The 21,686-nt window shown below is 35.6% G+C and overlaps 1 protein-coding gene across 2 annotated transcripts in view; it reads right to left on the bottom strand.

Annotated features, from left to right (window-relative positions):
* The window catches only part of RAD18 (RAD18 E3 ubiquitin protein ligase), a 103,437-nt gene that overhangs the window by 79,646 nt on the left and 2,105 nt on the right, over positions 1-21,686 (bottom strand). For both annotated transcript variants that reach the window (XM_074404857.1, XM_003927112.4), the window contains exon 2: positions 19,230-19,311. In XM_074404857.1, coding sequence (XP_074260958.1) covers positions 19,230-19,311 — 82 coding nt within the window. The remainder of the gene's footprint in view (positions 1-19,229; positions 19,312-21,686) is intronic.

The raw sequence follows: 21,686 nt of genomic DNA, 5'->3' as shown, positions 1-21,686 counted from the left end.
CTACTGCTTTCTCTTCTACATAATCTTGTGTATCATTCCTTTTCTTTTCTTTTGAAATGTGGAAAACCAGATACGGAGCCCTAAGTATATCAAGCCTTAGGCTTAATTTCAGTGTACTAGACTACTACCAAGTATGTACTGGTAAGCTGCAGACCAGCATAATTTATTTTCTGGTAAGCAACTATGACAACCCTTCCATTCAAGGGAGAACAGTTGAAGAGTTTTGAATTCATGTATTCCCAGGGGCTTCATTTAAATCACCTATGAAGTTTGTCTTTCCATCCAAGAAAGCCCAAAAAAGATGTGTGGGCCAAATGGGAGACAGAACAATAACAACAATGAAATAAAGGATAGTTTCGTGGAAACATCCAAGCGTTGGGAGAGAGTGCATCTCTAAACCCAAGCAAGATGCTGCAATCTGCCGGCTTTGAAACATAAAAAGAGTCTAGCATCTTAACAGTACAAAGGAATTTTCTAAAACTTAAACCAATCCTTTTTGTGTGAAATCTTAAAGATTTTACGAAAAAGAAAAAAAAGACTTTTTAGAAAAAAAACATCTGAAGTGTCCAGTTAAACGCAAAAACTCCAGTTCCCAAAGTGAAAAGAACAGGAGATCCAAGAAAGCTGAGACGGTTGGCATCTGCCTCCAGTTCTAATGTTAAGTAAGGGACAGTTAGGTGATAAGAGAATAACATCCCTCCAACTAAAGACTAGCATTTCAAAATTTCCAGAAGAGCAGCTCTGCAAAATTGTATGTCCCTTTTATATGTATAGCTATTTCTCTTCTCTGTCTTGTTTCCAAGTGCTGCTTCATGAGAATATAAAAGAAGATAAACACGTTGATTACTTCCCTAATAGAATCTTATGTTGTCTCTTGAATTAGCAAAGGTTTATGAGTGGAATATCTTATATTTCAGATTTTTTTAAAAAATGAAATTGCTTTTTATTCCTACAAAAGCTTTGATTAATTTTTTGAGTCCAAATCCACAAAAGAAAAAAAAAAAGAAGACTGTTGGCCAAGCTTTAAAATAATGGTAATTTATCAGTGTCCATAAGCCAATTATTTCATCAAGGAGCAAATATTTTATCACCTTCCATTATCAAGTGAGAAAAATTATGCAAGTGCAAAGAAAATTGGCACTTGAGCATATCAATCTATTAGACCATTTCTCACTTAATGGTGTTTCATGCGTTAGAGTAAGTCTGCTCCCTCTTACCACCAAAATACTCTTTAATAGCACAAATTTGGACCAATTTAATTGACCATTCTGCCAAGGCACCCGACTCACACCTTTGTACCTGCAGAACTACAAATGTAGTATTTATTACTCATATCCAAAAACCAGAATAAAACAAAACAAAGTGATTTAAAATGATAAATGATAAAATGTCTAAGAAGCAGGAATAAATACCTAGGACTCTGAATCATCAATTCTAGTCAATCCAAGATGATATCAGAACATGACAGACCTGGCTTCTACTAAAGCCCTGAAGACTCTGTGTCATTAAAACAACACTACAAACCCAGAGCAAATTTTAGACATGACAGGACTTGTGACAACTGGTGTTCCGTAGAAAACGCCTACTGAATAGTGAGACTTCGAATGTGAAAAATAAATCATCATTACTGAAACTTCCCTCCACTAACTTCTTCTTAAAGAATGGCATAAGTGACAGCTGTAAGTTATGAAGACGTGAGTAAAGGACATATGTCCCTAGAGAGGGAAACAGAAGACTAGCACTTACATCGCATGGGCTACTTGAAAAACTGGTTTCTGAACTGCCTGAATTTACACACTGACAGAAAACGGAACCAGGTTGAGAGCCACTGAGAACAAAAGCAAAGGTCTGGACTAGTACCACACTCATTGGCCACTGTGCCTCCCTCATGCTCAGCAAGGAAGAAAAAAACCCCAACTTTCTCCCTGGGAAGAGAAGAAGTAGAGCACAGTCCAATATTCTAGTTTTTCCAAGAGCTGCCCAGAGGACTGGCTTCTATCTTGCACCACTAAGCATGAACCCAGGATGTTCTAGGTGACTGGGAACTGTTAAAAACAACAAAGTGCTGGGTGGCTTGCTACTGATTCTTAGGACCCACAGTACTGCAGACAGAAGCCGATACAGCTCTGCGGCTTCTCCTGGGAGGGGCGGTAGGGAGAGAATAGTGGAGTGTGCAACGAACATCTGACTTTTTCAGAGGACTGCCTATGGGAATATTTTGTCTCACTCAACTTTGGGTGCTTTGGATTGACACACTTTAGATTCTGGAGGGCAGCTGAAAACAAAAAACAGTTCAATGACTTACAGCAACTCTGGAGAACCTGTAATACCATGGACAGACATCGAAGAGAGAAAAAGAATACCAGCTAATGAAAAAACTGACAAAATCTCTCTACTTGGGAATTTATAATCACAAGTCCAAGGAAGACACATCCATAGAAAAGGCTTAAAAGAAGAAAAAACAACAACAACAACAACAAAACAGCATTATTTTTAAGGCTGGAGAAAAAGAAGAAAAAAAAAAGGCTTAAAAGGCCCTTTAGAATCCGCAGTCAAGCTGACTAGTGAAGGTCTTTCTCTATATGGCAGTGCCCCCTTATCCACAGGAGAGACATTCCATAAACCGCAGTGGATGCCTGAACCACAGATAGTACTGAATCCTGTTTATACTATGTTTTTTCCTATACGTACTTACCTATGCTAAAGTTTAATTTATTAATAGGACACAGTAAGACATTAGGAACAATAACTAATAATAATATAGAATTAAAACAATATGCTATAATAAAAGTTATTTAAATGTGGTCTTTCATAATATCTTGTGCTGTACTGTAGATTGTACTGTAGATCTTAGCAACCTCAACATACAATTTTCTTTCCTTTCCTTGTTAAGAACTTTCAGAACAATAACTAATAATAATATAGAATTAAAACAATATGCTATAATAAAAGTTATTTAAATGTGGTCTTTCAAAATATCTTGTGCTGTACTGTAGATTGTACTGTAGATCTTAGCAACCTCAACATACAATTTTCTTTCCTTTGCTTGTTAAGTCAAGAACTTTCACCTTTTCACTTAAAGGAGGCATTTTATGATTTCTCTTTGCCATATCTGAATTGCCAACATCACTACTCTTGTGCTCTGGGGCTACCATTAAGTAAAATAAGGGCTACTTGAACACAATTACGGTGATACTGCAACAGTCAATCTGATAACTGGGATGGTCACTAGGTGATTAACAGTGGACAGCATATGTAACATCAATACACTGGACAAAGGGATGATTTGCATCCTGGGCAGGACAGCGCAAGATTTCATCAATGCTTTACCTAGAACAGTATGCAATTTAAAAATTAATTATTTATTTCCATAATTTCCCATTTAGTATTTTCAGACTGCAGTTGACCACAGGTAACTGAAACCACAGATAAGGGGGGAATATAGTACAAAGCCAGTCTGTAAAGAATGGAAAAGGTGACTGTTTTCTTAATGTGCAGATCCCAATACAAAGTAACAAGGTACATAAAGAAACAGAGAAACACGGCCCAACCAAAGGAACAAAATAAACCTATAGAAATTGACCCTGAAGAAACAGAATTATATGAATTATGCAACAAGGAATTCAAAATAAATTCATAAAGATGCTCAATGAGCTGATGAATAAACAAAATGAGAATATCAAAAAAAGAAAATATTTAAAAAGAAACAAGTTTTGGAGCTGAAGAACATAATAACTAAATTGAAAAATTCACTATAGGAATTCAACAGCAGACTTGATCAAGCAGAAGAAAAAAATCTATGAACTCAAAGACAGGTCAGTTACAATAAAAAAGAAGAGTCACAAGAAAAAAAGAATGGATAGTGAAGAAAATCTATAGTACTTAAGGGATATTGTCAAGTAGACAAATACACACATTATGAATCCAGAAGGAAGAAAACGAGAAAGGGACAGATGCCTTGCTTTAAGAAATAATGGCCAAAAGCTTCCCAAATCTGGAAAAGGAAACAGATATCCAGATTTAAGAAGCCTAATGACCCTAACTAGGATAAACACAAAGAAGCCCATGGTGAGACACATTATAATAAAACTGTTAGCTTGGGCAACATGGCAAGATCTCATCTCTACAAAAAAATTAAAAAATTAGCCGGGCACGGTGGTGCCTGCCGGTGGTCCTAGCTACTCAAGAGGCTGAGGAAGGAGGATTGCATGAGCCCAGAAATTTAAGGCTGTCATGAGCTATGACTGCACCACTGCACTCCAGGATGAACAACAAAGCAAGACCTTACCTCAAAAATAATAATAATAATAATAATAATTGTAGTGTATCTGTCAAAAGTCAGAGAGAATTTTTAAAGCAAGAGAAACACAATCATCATGTACAAAGTAGCCTACATAAGACTATCAGCAGATTTCACAGAAGAAATCTTGCAGGGCAGAATGAAGTAGGATAATAGACTGAAAGTGCCGAATGGTGGGGGAAAAAGCCTTATCAACCGAAACTACTATTTTCAGCAAAAATGCTCCTTTAGAAATGAAAGAGAAATACTTTTCCAGATAAATAAAAGCTGAGGCAGTTCACCAGCACTAAACCAGCCTTACAAAAAATGCTAAAGTGAGTTATCAAATTGGAACAAAAGGGCAATAGATAACAACACGAAAACATATGAGAACATATATAAAGTCAGTGGCAAAGGTAAATACACAAAGAATACTGCAATATTTTAATGGTGGTATATAAATCATTTTTATTTCTACCATAGAATTTAAAAAACAAAAGTATAAAAACCATAATTATAAAATATGTTAATGGAACACAATATAAAAACATGTAATTGTGACATCAATAACATGAAGTGTGGGGGGAAGAAGTAAGAGTAGAGTTTTTGTTTGAGATTAGAGTTAATTCTGTTATTATAGCTTAAAATAGATTGTTATAAAAATAAGATGTTTTATAAAAGTCACATGGTAACCACAAGGAAAATGCTTACAGAAGATATACAGAGACAGAGAGAGAGAGACAGAGAGAGGAAAAGCTTATGACTATAAAAAAAAAAAAAATCAACAAAGCACAAAGGAAGAAAGCACTAGAGGGGAAAAGGGGACAAAAAGCTACAAGACAGATAGAAAACAATTTACAAACTGGCAATAGTAAGTCTTTCCCTACATAGTTTTAACTTTAAATATAAATGAATTACATTGCCAAAAAAGACACAGAGTAGCCAAATGGATTTCTTTTTTAATCTAGCTATATACTGCCTATAAGAGACCTACTTTAGATTTAAAGACACACAGACTGAAAGTATAAGGATGAAAAAAGATGTTCCATGCAAGGGTAACCAAAAGAGTGCCGAGGCAGCCATACCTATAAAAAATAGACATTAAATCAAAAACTGTCATAAAAGACAAAGAAAGACATATAATAAAAGAGTCAACTCACTGTGAAGATATGAAAATTACACATACATGCGCACAACATCAGAGCAACCAAATATTGACAGAACTGAAGGGAGAAGTATACAGCAACACAATAATAGTAAGCTTTTATACTCACTTTTGTTAATGAGTAGAACTAAAAGGAAGATCACTAAAGAAACAGAAGACCTGAACAGCACTGTAGACTGCATGGATCTAAAATATAGTTGTCCTTCAGTATCAAAGAGGGATAGGTTCCAGGACCACCCGACAACACCAACGGATACCAAAATCCCAGGGAGGCTCAAGGTCCTTATATAAAATGATATAGTATTACATTTATATATAACCTACACACAACCTCTCATACACTTTAAATCATCTCTAGATTACTTAAAATACCTAATACAACGGAAATGCTTTATAAATAGTTGTTATACTATATTTTTAAAATTTGTATTGTTTTTATTGTTGTATTGTTATTTATTTTTTTCTAAAATATTTTCAATCCATGATTGGTTGAATCTGCGAATGTAAAACCTGTGGACATAGAGGGCTGACTGGATAAAGAACATTCCATCCGACAACAGCAGAACACACATTCTTCTCATGCACACATGGAACATCCTCCAGAATACATATATGTTAGGTCACAAAATAAGTCTGAACAAATTTTAAAAGACTGAAATCATACCAAGTATCTTTTGGTATGATTTCATACCAAAATGGAACGAAAATAGAAATCAATAGCAGAAGGAAAACTGGAAAATTCACAAATATGCATAAATTGAATAACACACTCTGGAATAACCAGTGAGTCCAATATATCAAAATGGAAATTAGAAAACATCTTTAGACAAAGAAAATAAAAACAAAACATTCCAAAATATGATATGCAGCAAAATAGGTACTAAAAGTACAGCAGTACAAGCCTATATTATAAAAGCAGCAGCAAAAAAAAAAAAAAAAACCCTAACTTTACATTTCAAGAAATTAGGAAAAAAGAAGCCCAAAATAAGCAGAAGAAAAAAGTAAATTTTAGAGCAGAAATATACAAAATAGAGAACAGAAAAACAAAAGGAAAAAGATCAATGAAACTAAGACTTTTTGAAACCAACAAATTTGACAAACCCTTAGCTAGACTAAGAAAAAAAATGAGAGATAATGCTAATAAAAATCAGAAAAGAAAAAGAGAAACATTATAACTGATGCCACAGATATAAAAAGGATCATAAGAGACTACTATGAACAATTATATACCATCAAATTGGATAACCTACAGAAATGAATAAACTCCCAAAAACAAACAACCTACCAAGACTGAACCATAAAGAAAATCTGAATAGAATAATAACTACTGAGGAAATGAAATAAGTAATCAAAAACTTCCTAAAAAAGAAAATTCCAGGATCAGATGGCTTCACTAAAGAATTCTACCAAACATTTAAAGAAGAATCAATGTCAATCCTCCCCAAATTCTTTAAAAATAAAAAGAAAGAAGGAAAGGAAAAAAAAGAAAGGAGAAAAGGAAAGGAAAAGAAGGAAGAGGAGAGAACACTCAAACTCATTTTATGAAGCCAGCCTGATACCAAAGCCAAATACGGACGTTACAGAAAACTACAGATCAATATCCATGATTAACACAAATGCAAAACTCCTCAACCAAATACTAGCAAAGCAAATTCAACCACACAAATACAGCATGACCAGGTGGGATTTATCCCTGGGATGCAAGGATAGTTCAACATATATGAAATCAATATGAAACACTACATTAACAGAATGAAGAATAAAACTCACATGATCATCTAAACAGATGCAGAAAAAGCATCTGACAAAATTCAAAACCCTTTCAGAATAAACACTCTCAACAAACCAGGAAAAAAGGAAACTACCTCTACATAATGAGACATGCAATCAGCCCTCTGTATCCATAGGTTTGCCTCTAAAGATTCAACTGTGGATTGAAAATATTTGAAAAGAAAAAAAAAAAGTAACAATACAACAATAAAAAATACAGTGTAACAACTATTTCGTAGTACTTACACTGCATTAGATATTGTGTTATACCTACACTACGTTGGGTACTATGCACAGAGTATTTATATGTGCATAGGTTATATGTAAATATTGCCATTTTATATAAAAGGCTTAAGCATCCACAGATTTTGGGATCCAATCCTCAATGGAGACAAAGGGATGATTGTATTTGATAACCTCACAGCTAATATCATAAAAAATGATGAAAGACTGAAAGCCTTTCACTAATATCAGGTCAAAAGCAAGGTTGCCCAAAGTAGCCACTTCCATTCATCACAGTATGAGAAGTCCCAGCTAAAGCAATTAGGCATGAAAAAGGAATTTAAAAGCATCCAGTTTAGAAAGGAAGAAGTAAAATTATCTCTGTTCGAAGGTGACATGACCTTATATGTAGAAAACCCTAAGGAGGCCAGGCGCGGTGGCACAAGCCTGTAATCCCAGCACTTTGGGAGGTCGAGGCGGGTGGATCACAAGGTCAAGAGATCGAGACCATCCTGGTCAACTTGGTGAAACCCCGTCTCTACTAAAAATACAAAAAATTAGCTGGGCGTGGTGGCGCGTGCCTGTCATCCCAGCTACTCAGGAGGCTGAGGCAGGAGAATCGCCTGAACCCAGGAGGCAGAGGTTGCGGTGAGCCGAGATCGCGCCATTGCACTCCAGCCTGGGTAACAAGAGCGAAACTCCGTCTCAAAAAAAAAAAAAAAAAGAAAAGAAAACCCTAAGGATTCCCCAAGGCGGGGGAAAAAAGCCGTTACAACTAGAAATAAGTTCAGCAAAGTTGTAGGATACAAAATCAACATACAAATACCAGTAGTGTTTGTATATACTAACAACGAAGAATCAAAAAGAATATTAAGAAAACCGTCCCATTTGTAGGAGCGTCAAAAAGAATAAAATAAGAATAAACTACTTAATGAAGGAGGTAAAGGATTTATACATTGAAAAAAGATTTATACACTGTGCTGAAATAAAGACACAAATAAATAGCAATATATCCTATATTCATCGACTGGAAGACTTAATATTGTTAAAACAGCCATACTACCCAAAGCAACCTATATATTCAATGCAATCCGTATCAAATCCCAATGGCATTGCTTACAGAAATAGAAAAACATTTCTAAAACTCATATGGAACCACAAAGGATTTCAAATAGTCAAACCAATCATGAGAAAAACAAAGCTAGAGGCATCACACTTCCAAACTCCAAAACATATTACAAAGTTATAGTAATAAAAACGGTATGGACTAGCATTAAAAACAAACATACAGGCCAAAAGAACAGAATAGAGAACACAGAAATAAACCCCAGCATAATAGTCAATTGATCTTTGACAAGACTGCATAATGAAAAAAGGCCAGTCTCTTCAACAAATGGTGTGGGGAAAACTACATTTCTACATGCAAAATAATACCTTATCTTACACTATACACAAAAATCAACTGTTAAAATGGATTAAAGACTTAAACATGAGATCTGAAACTACCAATCTCTAAAAAAAAAAAAGAGGGTAAAAGCTCTGTAACATTTGTTTTGGCAATGATTTCCTGAATGTAACACCGAAAGTACAGGCAATAGATGCAAAAACAGACAAGGGGACTGTATCAAACTAAAAAACTCCTGCACAACAAAGGAAATAGTCAAAAGGCAACTACAGAATGGGAGAGATATCTGCAGACAATTTATCTGATTTTAACATGTAAAATACATAAGGAACTCTTACAACTCAATAACAACAACAACAAAAAAACAAATTAAAAGACAAATACACATTTCTCTAAAGACATACAAATGCCATCAGGTATATTAAAAGGTGCTCAACATCACTAATTATTAGGAAAATACAAATCAAATCCACAATGAAATACCACCTCACACTTATTAGGATAGCCATTATCAAAAAAGTATCAAAAAGCAGAAAACAACAGTTGTTGACGAGGCTGTGGAGAAAAGAGAACCCTTTCATACCACTGATGAGAATATAAAAATGGCACAGCTGTCATGGAAAAGAATATGGAGGGTCCTCAAAAAATTACAGAATTACCATATTCTATTAATCCAGCAATTCCAATGTTGGGTATTCATCCTAAATAAATAGAAACAGAATTTTCATTACAGCATTATTCACAATACCCAAGAGGGGTAAACACCTAAACATCCATCAACAGATGAGTGGATAAAGAAAATGTGGTATAGACATACAATGGAATATTATGAAGCATTAAGAAAGGAAATCCTGCCATATGCCACAAAGTGAACGAACCTTGAGAACATTATGCTAAGTGAAATAAGACAATCACAGAAGAACAAATACCTCATGATTGCACTTACATATGAAGTACCTGAAGGAATCCAAAATCAAAGCAGCAGAAAGAGTGGTGCTGTTAAGGACTAGAAGGAGGGGGAAATAAGAAGTTATCATGCACTGGGTGGAGATTTTCAGTCATGCAAGATAAAAAAGTTCTAGAGACTTGCTGTACAATAATGTCCATATAGTTAATAAAAATGTGCTATGCACTTAAAAATGTGTTAATAGCATAGGTTTTGTTGTTTTTTACCACACACAAGCACACACACACACACACACACACACACACAAAATTATAAGCCCTAAATAAAAGACTACTCTAGACCCACCCTAAACAGAGGTTAAAAACAAATCTTGGACATACAGGAGGCCAACAAACATATGAAAAAATGCTCATCATCACTGGTCATTAGAGAAATGCAAATCAAAACCACATTGAGATACCATCTCACACCAGTTAGAATGGCGATCATTAAAAAATCTGGAAACAACAGATGCTGGAGAGGATGTGGAGAAACAGTAACACTTTTACACTGTTGGTGGGAATATAAATTAATTCAACCATTGTGGAAGACAGTGTGGTGATTCCTCAAGGACCTAAAAATAGAAATCCCATTTGACCCAGCAATCCCATTACTGGGTATATATCCAAAGGATTATAAATCATTCTACTATAAGGACACGTGCACACGAATGTTCATTGCAGCACTGTTTACAATAGCAAAGACCTGGAACCAACCCAAATGCCCAACAATGATAGACTGGATAGGGAAAATGTGGTACATATACACCATGGAATATTACGCAGCCATCAAAAACGATGAGTTCACGTCCTTTGTAGGGACATGGACGAATCTGGAAACCATCATTCTCAGCAAACTGACACAAGAGCAGAAAATCAAACACCGCATATTCTCACTCATAGGCGGGTGTTGAACAATGAGAACACATGGACACAGGGAGGGGAGCACTACACACTGGGGTCCTTTGGGGGGAAATGGGGGAGGGACGGGGGGGTGGGGAGGTGGGAGGAGATAGCATGGGGAGAAATGACAGATACAGGTGAGGGGACGGAAGGCAGCAAACCACACTGCCATGTGTGTACCTATGCAACAATCTTGCATGTTCTTCACATGTACCCCAAAACCTAAAATGCAATAAAAAAAAAAAAAATTAAAAACAAATCTTGACAGAACCAGTCTAATCTGGAAGTAATTTAACTGTCTGCCACAACAGAGTCCAACATTCCCATAAAGAATACAACAAAATCTAGACACTCAAAAACACAAATACAGGTTGCACATCGCTAATCCAAAATTCCAAAATCTAAATGCTCCAAAATCCAAAACTTTTGAACAACAACATGATGCCACAAATGGAAAATTACACACGTATGTACTTAACATAAGCTTTGTTTCATGCACAAAATCATTAAAAACATGGTATAAAATTAGCTTCAAGCTATGTGCATAAGGTATATATAAAACATAAATTCATTTTGTGTTTAGACTTGGGTCCCAACCCCAAGGTGATTCACTATATATACACAAATATTAAAATCCAAATTTCAAGAACATTTCTAGTACTAAGTATTTCAAATAAAGGACATATAACCTATACTGAACACAAAACAAATGGAATTTTTAGAGATGAACAATATATGAAATGAAAATTTCACTGGATTGAACTAACAGAGGATACCACAGAATGAAAAGTCAATAAACTTGAAGTCAGAGCAATAGGAATTATCCAAAATAAAGCACTGAGAGGGGGAACTAAAGGTGAAAAAAGAAAAGACAGAACATTGGTGTCCACAAGTAAATATCAAGCAGTCTAATGAAGCGTAATGAGAACTGACGGTGGGAGCATGTCAACAAAAAAATATCTGAGGCCAGGCAGAGTGGCTCACTATGGGAAGTTGAGCCAGGAGAATCCCTTGAGTCAAGGAGTTTTAGACCAACCTGGGCAACACAGGGAGACTTCATCTCTACAAAAGTTTAAAAATTAGCTGGGCATAATGACACACGCCTGTAGTCTCAGCTACTGGGGAGGCTGAGGTGGGAAGATCACTTCAGCCTGGGAAGTCGAGGCTGCAGTGCTGTGAACATGCCACTGGGTGGCAGACAGAGCAAGACCCTGTCTCAAAAAAAGAAAAAAATGTTTTTGAACAAATAAAAGCTAAAGTTTTCCCAAATATAACCACATAAATCAAAAAAACTCAATGGATCCCAAGCAGGATAACCAAAAATAAATCACATTAAAGCATATCACAAATTTCTAAAAATCACTGAATAACAGAAAATCTTAAAAGCAGCCAGAGAAAATGACAAATTATGTACAGAATGTGATGGATAAAAATACCACACCTGGTTTTATTTGAAACCAAGGAAAGCCAGAAAACAGTAAATTGGCATTACTAGAAAAATAAATTTGTCAACCTAGAATTCTACACCCACTGAAAACATCTCTCAAAAACTAATATAAAGAAGATTTTTTGACAAACAAAAGTTGAGAAAATTCTTCAGCAGTACAGTTATATCTGTACCACAGGAAATGTTAAAGCAGGGAAAAAGAAAATGATACCAGAAAGAAACTTTGATATATATAAAGGAAAGGAAAGTATCAGAGATAATAAATATGCGGGTAAATGTAAAATATATTTTATCATGTCTTATTCTCTGTAAAAAATAATTGACTGTCTAAAGCATATATAACAATATATTGTAGGGTATATAATAAATACACACACACACACACACACAAAAAAAAATGGGAACAGCAACAGGATGACAGGAGCTGCACGGGGTGGGGGATGAAAGCACACAGTTGTGATAGTCTTACATTATTCAGGCAGAACAGTATTGTTTGAAGAGAGATCATAACAAAGATGTATATTTTAAGCAACCACCAAAAAAACAAATAGATCTAGTAAGTCAACATGTAGAAAAAAACAATACTAAAAAGTCCAATTATTTCACTATGAAAATGCAGGAAAGGTTAGAATAGATGGGCAAACTAAAACCAAAAAGCAAAATGGTATATTTAAATCTATAAATTTTAATTAAAATATAAGTAGCCACCACATGTGCCTACCAGCTACTGTACTAAATAGTGCAGGTCTAAATATGCCAAGTAAAAACAGGTATTATCAGACGGGATTAAAGGGCAAGTCTCAAATATACATTGTCTACAAAAAAAACCTCAATTTAAATATAAACAAAGGTAGGTTAAAAGTAAAAGGATCCGCTGGCCACTGTGGGTCATGCCTGTAATCCCAGTACTTTGGGAGGCCAAGGTGGGTGGATCATCTGAGGTCAGGATTTTGACCAGCCTGGCCAACATGGTGAAACTCCATCTCTACTAAAAATACAAAAATTAGCCAGGTGTGGTGATACAGGCCTGTAATCCCACCTACTTGGGAAGCTAAGTCAGGATAATTGCTTGAACCCACCAGGCAGAAGTTGCAGTGAACCAAGATCGCACCACTGTATTCCAGTTGGGGTGACAGAGCGATACATAGATACATAGATAGATAGATAGATAAATGTAAAGGGATAGAAAAAGATAAATGCTAATCTTAAAGACATTACAGCAGCTATATTAACATTAGAAAAAAAGTGGACTTCAGAAGCAGGAATACTACCAAGGATGAAGAAAGACATTTCATGATAACAAAACAGTCAATTCATCAACAAGAAAAAACAACCCTAAATGTGTATGTACCTAATAAAGGCACTTCAAATATATAAAGCAAAACTGATAAAAGAGAAGGGAAAAATCAATAAGTTCATAATTATTCTTGGAGTTTTCAACACTCCTTTCTCCCTACTGATAGGCAGAGAATCAACAGATACAGAAGACTTAAAGAGCACTATCAACCAACTTGACCTCATTGACATTATAGAACATTCCACCTACCACCACCAGAATAAACATTCTTTTCATGTATACAAGGTACATTAACCAAGAAGACCATATGCTAGGCCATAAAACAAGTCTCACATAATTTTACAGAAGTGAAATTAAACAGATTATGTTCTCAGACCAGAAAATAAGTAAATTAGAAATTAGTAATAGGAATATAGTAGGAAAAGTCCTAAGTATTTGGAAAGTAAACAACAAATTTATTAGGAAATCGCAAAGGAAATTAGGACATATTTTAAACTGAATAAAAATGAAAACAGATCAAAATTTGTGGGATGCATCTAAAGCAGGGCTTAGAGGGAAACAGAGCTTTAAATGCTTACATTAAAAAAGAAAAGTCAAAGATCTCAGCTTCTGTCTTAGCAAGTTGGAAAAATAAGAGCAAATTTACATAAGGAAAAGGAAGGAAATAATAAAGCTAGGAATGTAAATCAATAAAACAGAAAAAAAGAAAAAATATAGAAAACAATGAACTGAAAGCTCATTCTTTGAAAAGAGCACTAAAATTGATAAACTTTATCTAGATTGATCAAGAAAAAAAGAGAAGAAACACCTTTCTAGCATCAGGAATTAAAGGATGCATCACAACAGCTCCTCCAGACATAAAAAGAATAGGAAGCAGTAATTTTTAAAATGATAACTCTATGCCAATAAAGTCAGCAGCTTAGAATAAATGGACACACGTCTTGTAAGGAATTCAAGGTTGTTTTAACACTCAAAAATCAATCAAGCCAAGCATGGTAACTCACACCTATTATCCCAGCACTTTGGGAGATCAAGGTGGGGAGATTGCTTGAGTTCAGGAGTTTGAGACCAGCCTGGGAAACATGGCAAAACTCCATCTCTATAAAAAATTTAAAAATTAGCCAAGCACGGTGGGTAGCATGCACCTGCAGCCCCAGCTCCTCTGGAGGCTGATGTAGGAGGATCACCTGAGTCAGGAAGGCCAAGGCTGCAGTGAGCCATGATTGCACCACTGTACTTCCAGCCTGGGTAACGGAGTGAGGCTCTGTTCCCCTCTTCCAAAAAAATCAGTGTTATTAGCTATGTTACAAAATTAAGGAAGAAAATCATATGAGCATCACCATAGATGCAGAAAGTACTTGACAAAATTCAACACCCACTCACGATTTAAAAAAAAAAAAAAATCCTCTCACCTAACTAGGAGTAGAGAAGTGCCTCAACCTGATAAGTTTATGAAAACACATAAAAATATAAAAAGACTTACAGCTAATGTCATATTTAATAGCAAAAGACTGAATGCTTTCCCATAAATTTAGAGTAAGGACAGTATGTCCATCCACACCACTTTCAACACCGTACTTGAGGTACTAGCCTGTGTAACAAAAAGAAATATAAAGGCATACAGATGAGAAAGGAAGAAGTAAAACTGTCTTTATTCACAAATGATGTGATTGTGTATGGAAAAATTTATAAGGAATGAACAAAAAAGATGCTAGAGTTAAGTGAATTTAATGCAGTCAGAAAACAAAAGGTCGGAGAGAGATCCAAGATGGCTGATCACTAGCAGATCGGGATTGTAGCTCCCAGTGAAAGCTCAAAGAACAAGAGGACACCACACCTTCACATGAATTCTTGTTGCTTACGCACCAGGAGATTCCCAGCAGAGGAGCCCCACGGGTCGCCAGTGCGACTCTTGTGACCGGCGAGACGGTTTTGCCGGCGCCTCGGAGCATCGGTTCTTGGCGCAGAGTCAGAAAAGCACCATCAATCTTAACGCCGCTGATTTAGTCGGCGCAGTGGGTTGCTCAGATTTTGGCACTGAGAATCAATAAGTTGGACGTCCACTCGGAAACCCAATTACAAAGACAGTAATTATAAAGACTACAGATGGATAAATCTACAATGAAGGGAAGAAAACAGCCAAAAAAGGCCGAGAATACCCAAGATGAGAACGCCTCTCCCTCAGCAGGGGGATCACAGTTCCTCATCAGCAACGAAACAAGGCTTGATGGAGAACGAGTGTGTTCCAATTACAGAAGCAGGCTTCAAAATGTGGATAATGAGAAACTTCTGTGAATTAAAATAACTTGTTCTAATCCAATCCAAAGAAACTAAGAACTTTGAAAAAAGGTTTGACGAAATGTTAACAAGAATACACAATTTAGAGAGGAAAATAAGTGAATTGATGGAGCTGAAAAACACAATACGAGAACTACGTGAAGCATGTACAAATTTTTACAGCCGAACTGATCAAGCAGAAGAAAGGATATCAGAGGTCGAAGACCAATTCAATGAAATAAAACAAGACAAGATTAGAGAAAAAAGGATAAAAAGGAATGAGCAAAGAAACATAGGACTATGTGAAAAGACCTAATCTACACTTGATAGGTGTACCTGAAAGTGACGAAGAGAACGAATCCAAGCTGGAAAATACGCTTCAGGATATTATTCAGGAAAATTTTTCCCAACCTAGTAAGGCAGGATAATATTCAACTCCAGGTAATACAGAGAACACCACAAAGATATTCCTCAAGAAGAGCAACTCCAAGGCACATAATCGTCAGATTCACCAGGGTTGAAATGAAGGAGAAAATACTAAGGCAGCCTGGGAGAAAGGTCAGGTTATCCACAAAGGGAAGCCTATCAGACTTAAAGCAGATCTCTCAGCAGAAACCCTACAAGCCAGAAGAGAGTGGGGACCAATATTCAACATCCTTAAAGAAAAGAACTTTCAACCAAGAATTTCACATCCAGCCAAACTAAGCTTCATAAGTGAAGGAAAAATAAAGTTTTTTGTGAACAAGCAAACACTCAAGAGATTTCATCACCACCAAGCCTGCTTTACAAGAGCTTCTGAAAGAACCACTACACATAGAAAGGAACAAACAGTATCAGCCTTTCTAAAAAATACCAACAAGTAAAGAGCATCAATATAATGAAGAATTTACATCAACTAATGGGCAAAATAGCCAGCTAATATTAAATGGCAGTATTAAACTCACATATATCATTATTAATTCTAAATTTAAATTGACTAAATCCCCCAATCCAAAGACAGACAGGCAATTTGGATAAGAAACTAAAACCCATCAGTATGCTGCATCCAGACCCATCTCACGTTCAAGGATACACAAAGACTTAAAACAAGGGATGGAGAAAGATTTACCAACCAAACAGAGAGCTAAAATAAATAAATAAAAAGCAGAAGTTACAATTTTTGCCTCTGATAAAGTAGTCGTTAAAGGAACAAAGATCAAAAGAAGCAAAGAGGGACATTATATAATGATAAAAGGATCAATGCAACAACAAGAAGAGCTAAAGATGCTAAATATATATGCACCCAAAACAGGAATACCCAGACATACAAGACTAATAAAGAAACTTAGACTCCCACACAGTAATAGTGGGAGACTTCAATATTAATATTAGACAGATCAATGAGACAGAAAATTAACAATGATATCCAGGACTTGAACTCAGATCTGGAACAAGTAAACGTAATTAACATTTATAGATCTCTCCACTTTAAATACACAAAATATACACTCTTATCAGTACCACATTATATCAACTTAGAAGTTTAAAGGAAATGTTGGTTGGCTCCTTGTTTGTTATTCTCTTCCCTCATTTTCTTTTATGTCTCCATTATTAAGGACAATTATAGGCATACCCATATTTAGACTGCATTCTAGCCCAGGCAATAAAGCAATACCCCCATTCTCTCTCCCTCTTCCTCTTTCTCTTTCTTCCTCTTCTTTATTCTTTTTCTTATTATTCTGTTTTTCTTTCTCAAAGAAAAAAAAAGGTCAATATAAGTTATATTTCTTTCTGCAAGGTTTGTGCAATGAAAATCAATGCTGCTGAAAGAAATAAAGATAAAGAAGTATATCACATTCACACATTGAAGACTCAATATTGTTAAGATGTCAATTCTCCCAAATTGATCTCTAGATTCAATACAATTCTAATAAACATCCCAGCAGGCTTTTGGTAGAAACTGACAACCTAATTTTAAATTATATATAGAAATGAATTTAAAATGCAAACATCCTAAAAGAACCAAAGAAAAACAAAGATGGAGGACTTACAATGCCTGACTTCAAGACTTACTACAAAGCCACAGTAATTAAGATAGTATGGTACTGGCATAAGGCTAGACATATATGAGTCTAACATATAAGCATTTTAAAATATTGTACCTTAAGGTATTTAGTGCAATAGGGGTTATTCTATCATTGGTCAAGAGCTTGACAGTTTACACATTATTTAGGTTAATGATCTTTCTTGTCCTCTATTTTCAAGTTGATTTATCTTGGAAAGCTAAAAAGCAGTAAACTTAGGCCTAAAAAAATGGTTTTAGTGGGTAGTAGTTTTGGTGAAAAAGTTTCTAAGATCAATGGAATAGAAGAGTCCAGAAATAGACTACAGATGGCTAGCTGAGATCATATTGACTGAGATGGGGATAAATTTATCAGATAATGAAAATGTGCAGTATCAACTGCAGTAGTTACACAGCATACACATTTGTCAAAATTCATGAATACTTTTATACTTCAATGTGTAATTTAAATGGATATATTTTATCGTATGTAAATTATACCCAAATAAAGACAATGTTAAAATATATTTTAAAACAATCTCCAAAACTTACCTTGGTTTTTAATGTGAATCTTGGCTGGAAGAAAACATTTATTAAGGACTCATCATGTGCCAGACAGTGAGTTCTGCACACTTAATTCTCACAAACATTTTCTAAAGTAGTAATTACTCACCAGAATTTTAAGAGTGAAGCCCAGGGGTATCTCTAAAGCCCATGTCGCCATCACGGCTATCCTCTTATTATGTTTTCTCTACAGAAGCTTTTTCACCAAAGCTACTAACCACTAAAACTGATTTCTTAGGCCTAAGTTGACTGTTTTTTAACTTTCCAAGATAAATCAACTTGAAAACAGAGGACAAGAAAGATCATGAACCTAAATAACCTGTAAAATGCATGTCTAGCTCCTCAACAATGATAGGGTAACCTCTATGCACTAAATATCTCAAGGTACAATATGTTTAAATGTTTATATCCTAGACTCATAAAGAGAAGTACAAACAAATTCCAACATGAGTCTTCCTAGCATCACATAGCAGTTAAGTTATAAAACTGTCTGTAAGAAAGTCAGTGGGAGAATTCTCCCACTGGGGAAATATTGTTACAGATTTTTAAACTCTGAAATTCTATAACAAGTGCTACTTGGTGGAACCACCTATGTGTTATCCTGTTAAAAACAAAAATTCTGAAAGTTAACATCAAAAACCACTTGGCAAATAAAGAACCACTTATTGTGACCAAAAATTTCATCGCCATAAAAGGCATAAAAATATCCAAGGGGAAGATGGTAGAAAATATAGAAGCCTTGCAAAAACCTTCAATGTTCAAGAGGAAGGCAGTGAAAAAGACCTTCTAAAAACTACAAGATAGAAGAGCTAAAGGTGAAACATAAATATGTGTATGTATCTTTTGGTGTTAAATTAACACTACCTCATGTAAAAATCACAATTTACCAATTCACAGGAAAAAAACATACTTACAGTTATGTGAACACTGAGGAATTATCATTGCAATGTTGAAATATTCAAAGCAAATTCCACATCGCAGCAAATCATCTATTGTCTGAAATGCAAATATGCATATATACATATCAGAAAGACATCAAAATTGGAAGTCTGTCACAAAACTTTTTCTCCATCCCCTAAAAAACATTCAAATTCTTTGCCAAATACACAAATTCAAAAGCTAACTCCAGATAAACTACAAGGGATCTTGACAAATAAACAAAAACTTCTCTCATATGACTCTTACACATTCAGTCTCAGGTTGCCCAAATTGCTTTAGACAGCTAAAGATGATGGTGCACCGATTCTTGTGCCATACTGTCATCCCTTCACATAAGGGCTACTGTACTTCTGTTCCACTTCCAAGTGCTTCCAGCTCTCACTCCAAGCCTCCTCCTCTTCGGACTCCAACACCTAGCCTACAGTCACTGTTGGATGAAAAGTAGTCAATGCCACCACACAGATTAAGAATCAAATCAAAGAATGTTAAAGCCAAACACTAGAAACTGTCTAGTTAAAACCCAACACTAGAAACTGTCTAGTTAAAACCCTTACTTCACTAAAGAGGAAACTGGTATCAAGAGCAGGCACACAACAATAGGCATTAGTCAAGTCAAGACCCAAATTCCTGTCTCCCTTCTGGCAGACCAGTGCTTTCTTCAATGGAGCCAAATGAAAAGAGGTGGACCCAGTGAAAGCAGAGGAAGGGGAAGCAGACAACTTGAAGAGGTAGATGTGCCAACCTGAAATGCAATCCAAACAGGAAAGGAACTATTCTTGCAACCCAGAATCCTCAAGCTGGTTAAAATAAAATATTATTCCATTCAATATAAATATTTTTTAAAAGGAGGAAGCTCTGAGCGGGTGGATCGCTTGAGTCCAGGAGGCGGAGGTTACAGTGGGCCCACATCATTACAATGAGCCCACATTGCAACACTGTATTCCCGACAGATCAAAGGCTATCTCAAAAAAAAAAAAAAAAATGGAGGAAGCTCTGCTTTGCACTGGTATGAAAAGATTGCCAACATAAGTGAAAAAAGGAAATAAGGTACTGACAGCACATATGCCATGCTACTGTTTGTTTAAAAGGGAAGGGTGAATAAGAATGTATTCTAATAAGCCTAGCGTGGTGGCTCTTGCCTGTAATACTAGCACTTTGGGAGGCCACGGCAGGAGAATTGCTTGAATCCAGGAATTCGAGACCAGCCTGAGCAAAATAGCAAAAATCCATGTCTATAAAAAATGTAAAAATTAGTTGGGCGTGACAGTGCATGCCTGTAGTCCCGGCTACTCAGGAGGCTAAGGCAGAAGGATCACTTTAGTCCAGGAGTTCAAGGCAGCAAGCAGCCTGGGTGACGGTGAGACCCTATCTCAAAAAAAAAAAAAAAAGTATCTATTTTCATCAGAAATATAAAGAAATTATGAGAAGATAATAACAAATAATGATCAGGGCCAGAAACACGGTAAGGAGACTTTTACTTTTCACTTTATGTGTATCCTGAACCCAGTGAACCTATTACCTGAATTTTAAAAATTTAAACAAAAAAAAGACTAATGTTGCCAACAGTCCATATGGTGAAATATTATGCAACCATTAAAAAATGCTTTCAAAGAATAATTAATGCCATAGGAAAATAAAAATCAGAAAATAAATCTATGCCAATATACATAATAATGGCAACTCTGTAGTTTAATCTTCATGGCAATCTTATGAAGTCTACAACATCAGTACCCCAATTTTAAAAACAAAGCCTACAGAGTTCCTAAGTTGGCTGGATCAAACCAAAGAAGTTGACTCCATAAAGATCCCAAATTTTAAATGCATAAAAACCAAAGGAAAATAAGGTAAAATATTAAACACTGGTTCTCTGGGTGGTAGGATTACGGATGATTTTCTTTTTCGCCTTTATCTTACTCTGAATTTTAGTTTTTTTTCTACTGTGTATATCTATTACATTTACAATATGCCAAAAACAGTAAATTTTTGCTAAAATAAAACCAGGGAAATAATAAAATGCCAAAATAATAAAAAATAATAAAATGCCAAAATCTTCCATTATTGTGGATGGTAAGCTGTCACAGACACAAAAATCTAGAGGGTTAATGTTCAAGATCAATTAAGAGCAGAGGCAGGCCCAGAAGCTGGAACCCGTCTATCATACCACTCTTTCTTATCTATGCCATCCTCTTCGGTGGAGTAATGATTCTGAAAGAACTGCAGAGCACAATTTGTGGAAGTTGACACTATATGAGCTATTTCTGGTTCAAATTTCTGGTCATGTCTCTCCAAGACAGTAACATGCATATCACATGTACCTCAACCAACCAAACAAAAAACGATGCCTGAATAGAGAGTGATCAGCAGACACCCCAAAATGTCTTTAGTTTAGAGAGAGAGAAAGTGAAAGGGAGAAGCAGAAAATGGGTGGAAAA

This window comes from Saimiri boliviensis, chromosome 8 (genome assembly GCF_048565385.1).
Source record: "Saimiri boliviensis isolate mSaiBol1 chromosome 8, mSaiBol1.pri, whole genome shotgun sequence".
NCBI lineage: Eukaryota > Metazoa > Chordata > Mammalia > Primates > Cebidae > Saimiri > Saimiri boliviensis.
Note: the sequence above shows the minus strand (reverse complement) of the source record. Positions and strands in the feature narration are given on the sequence as shown.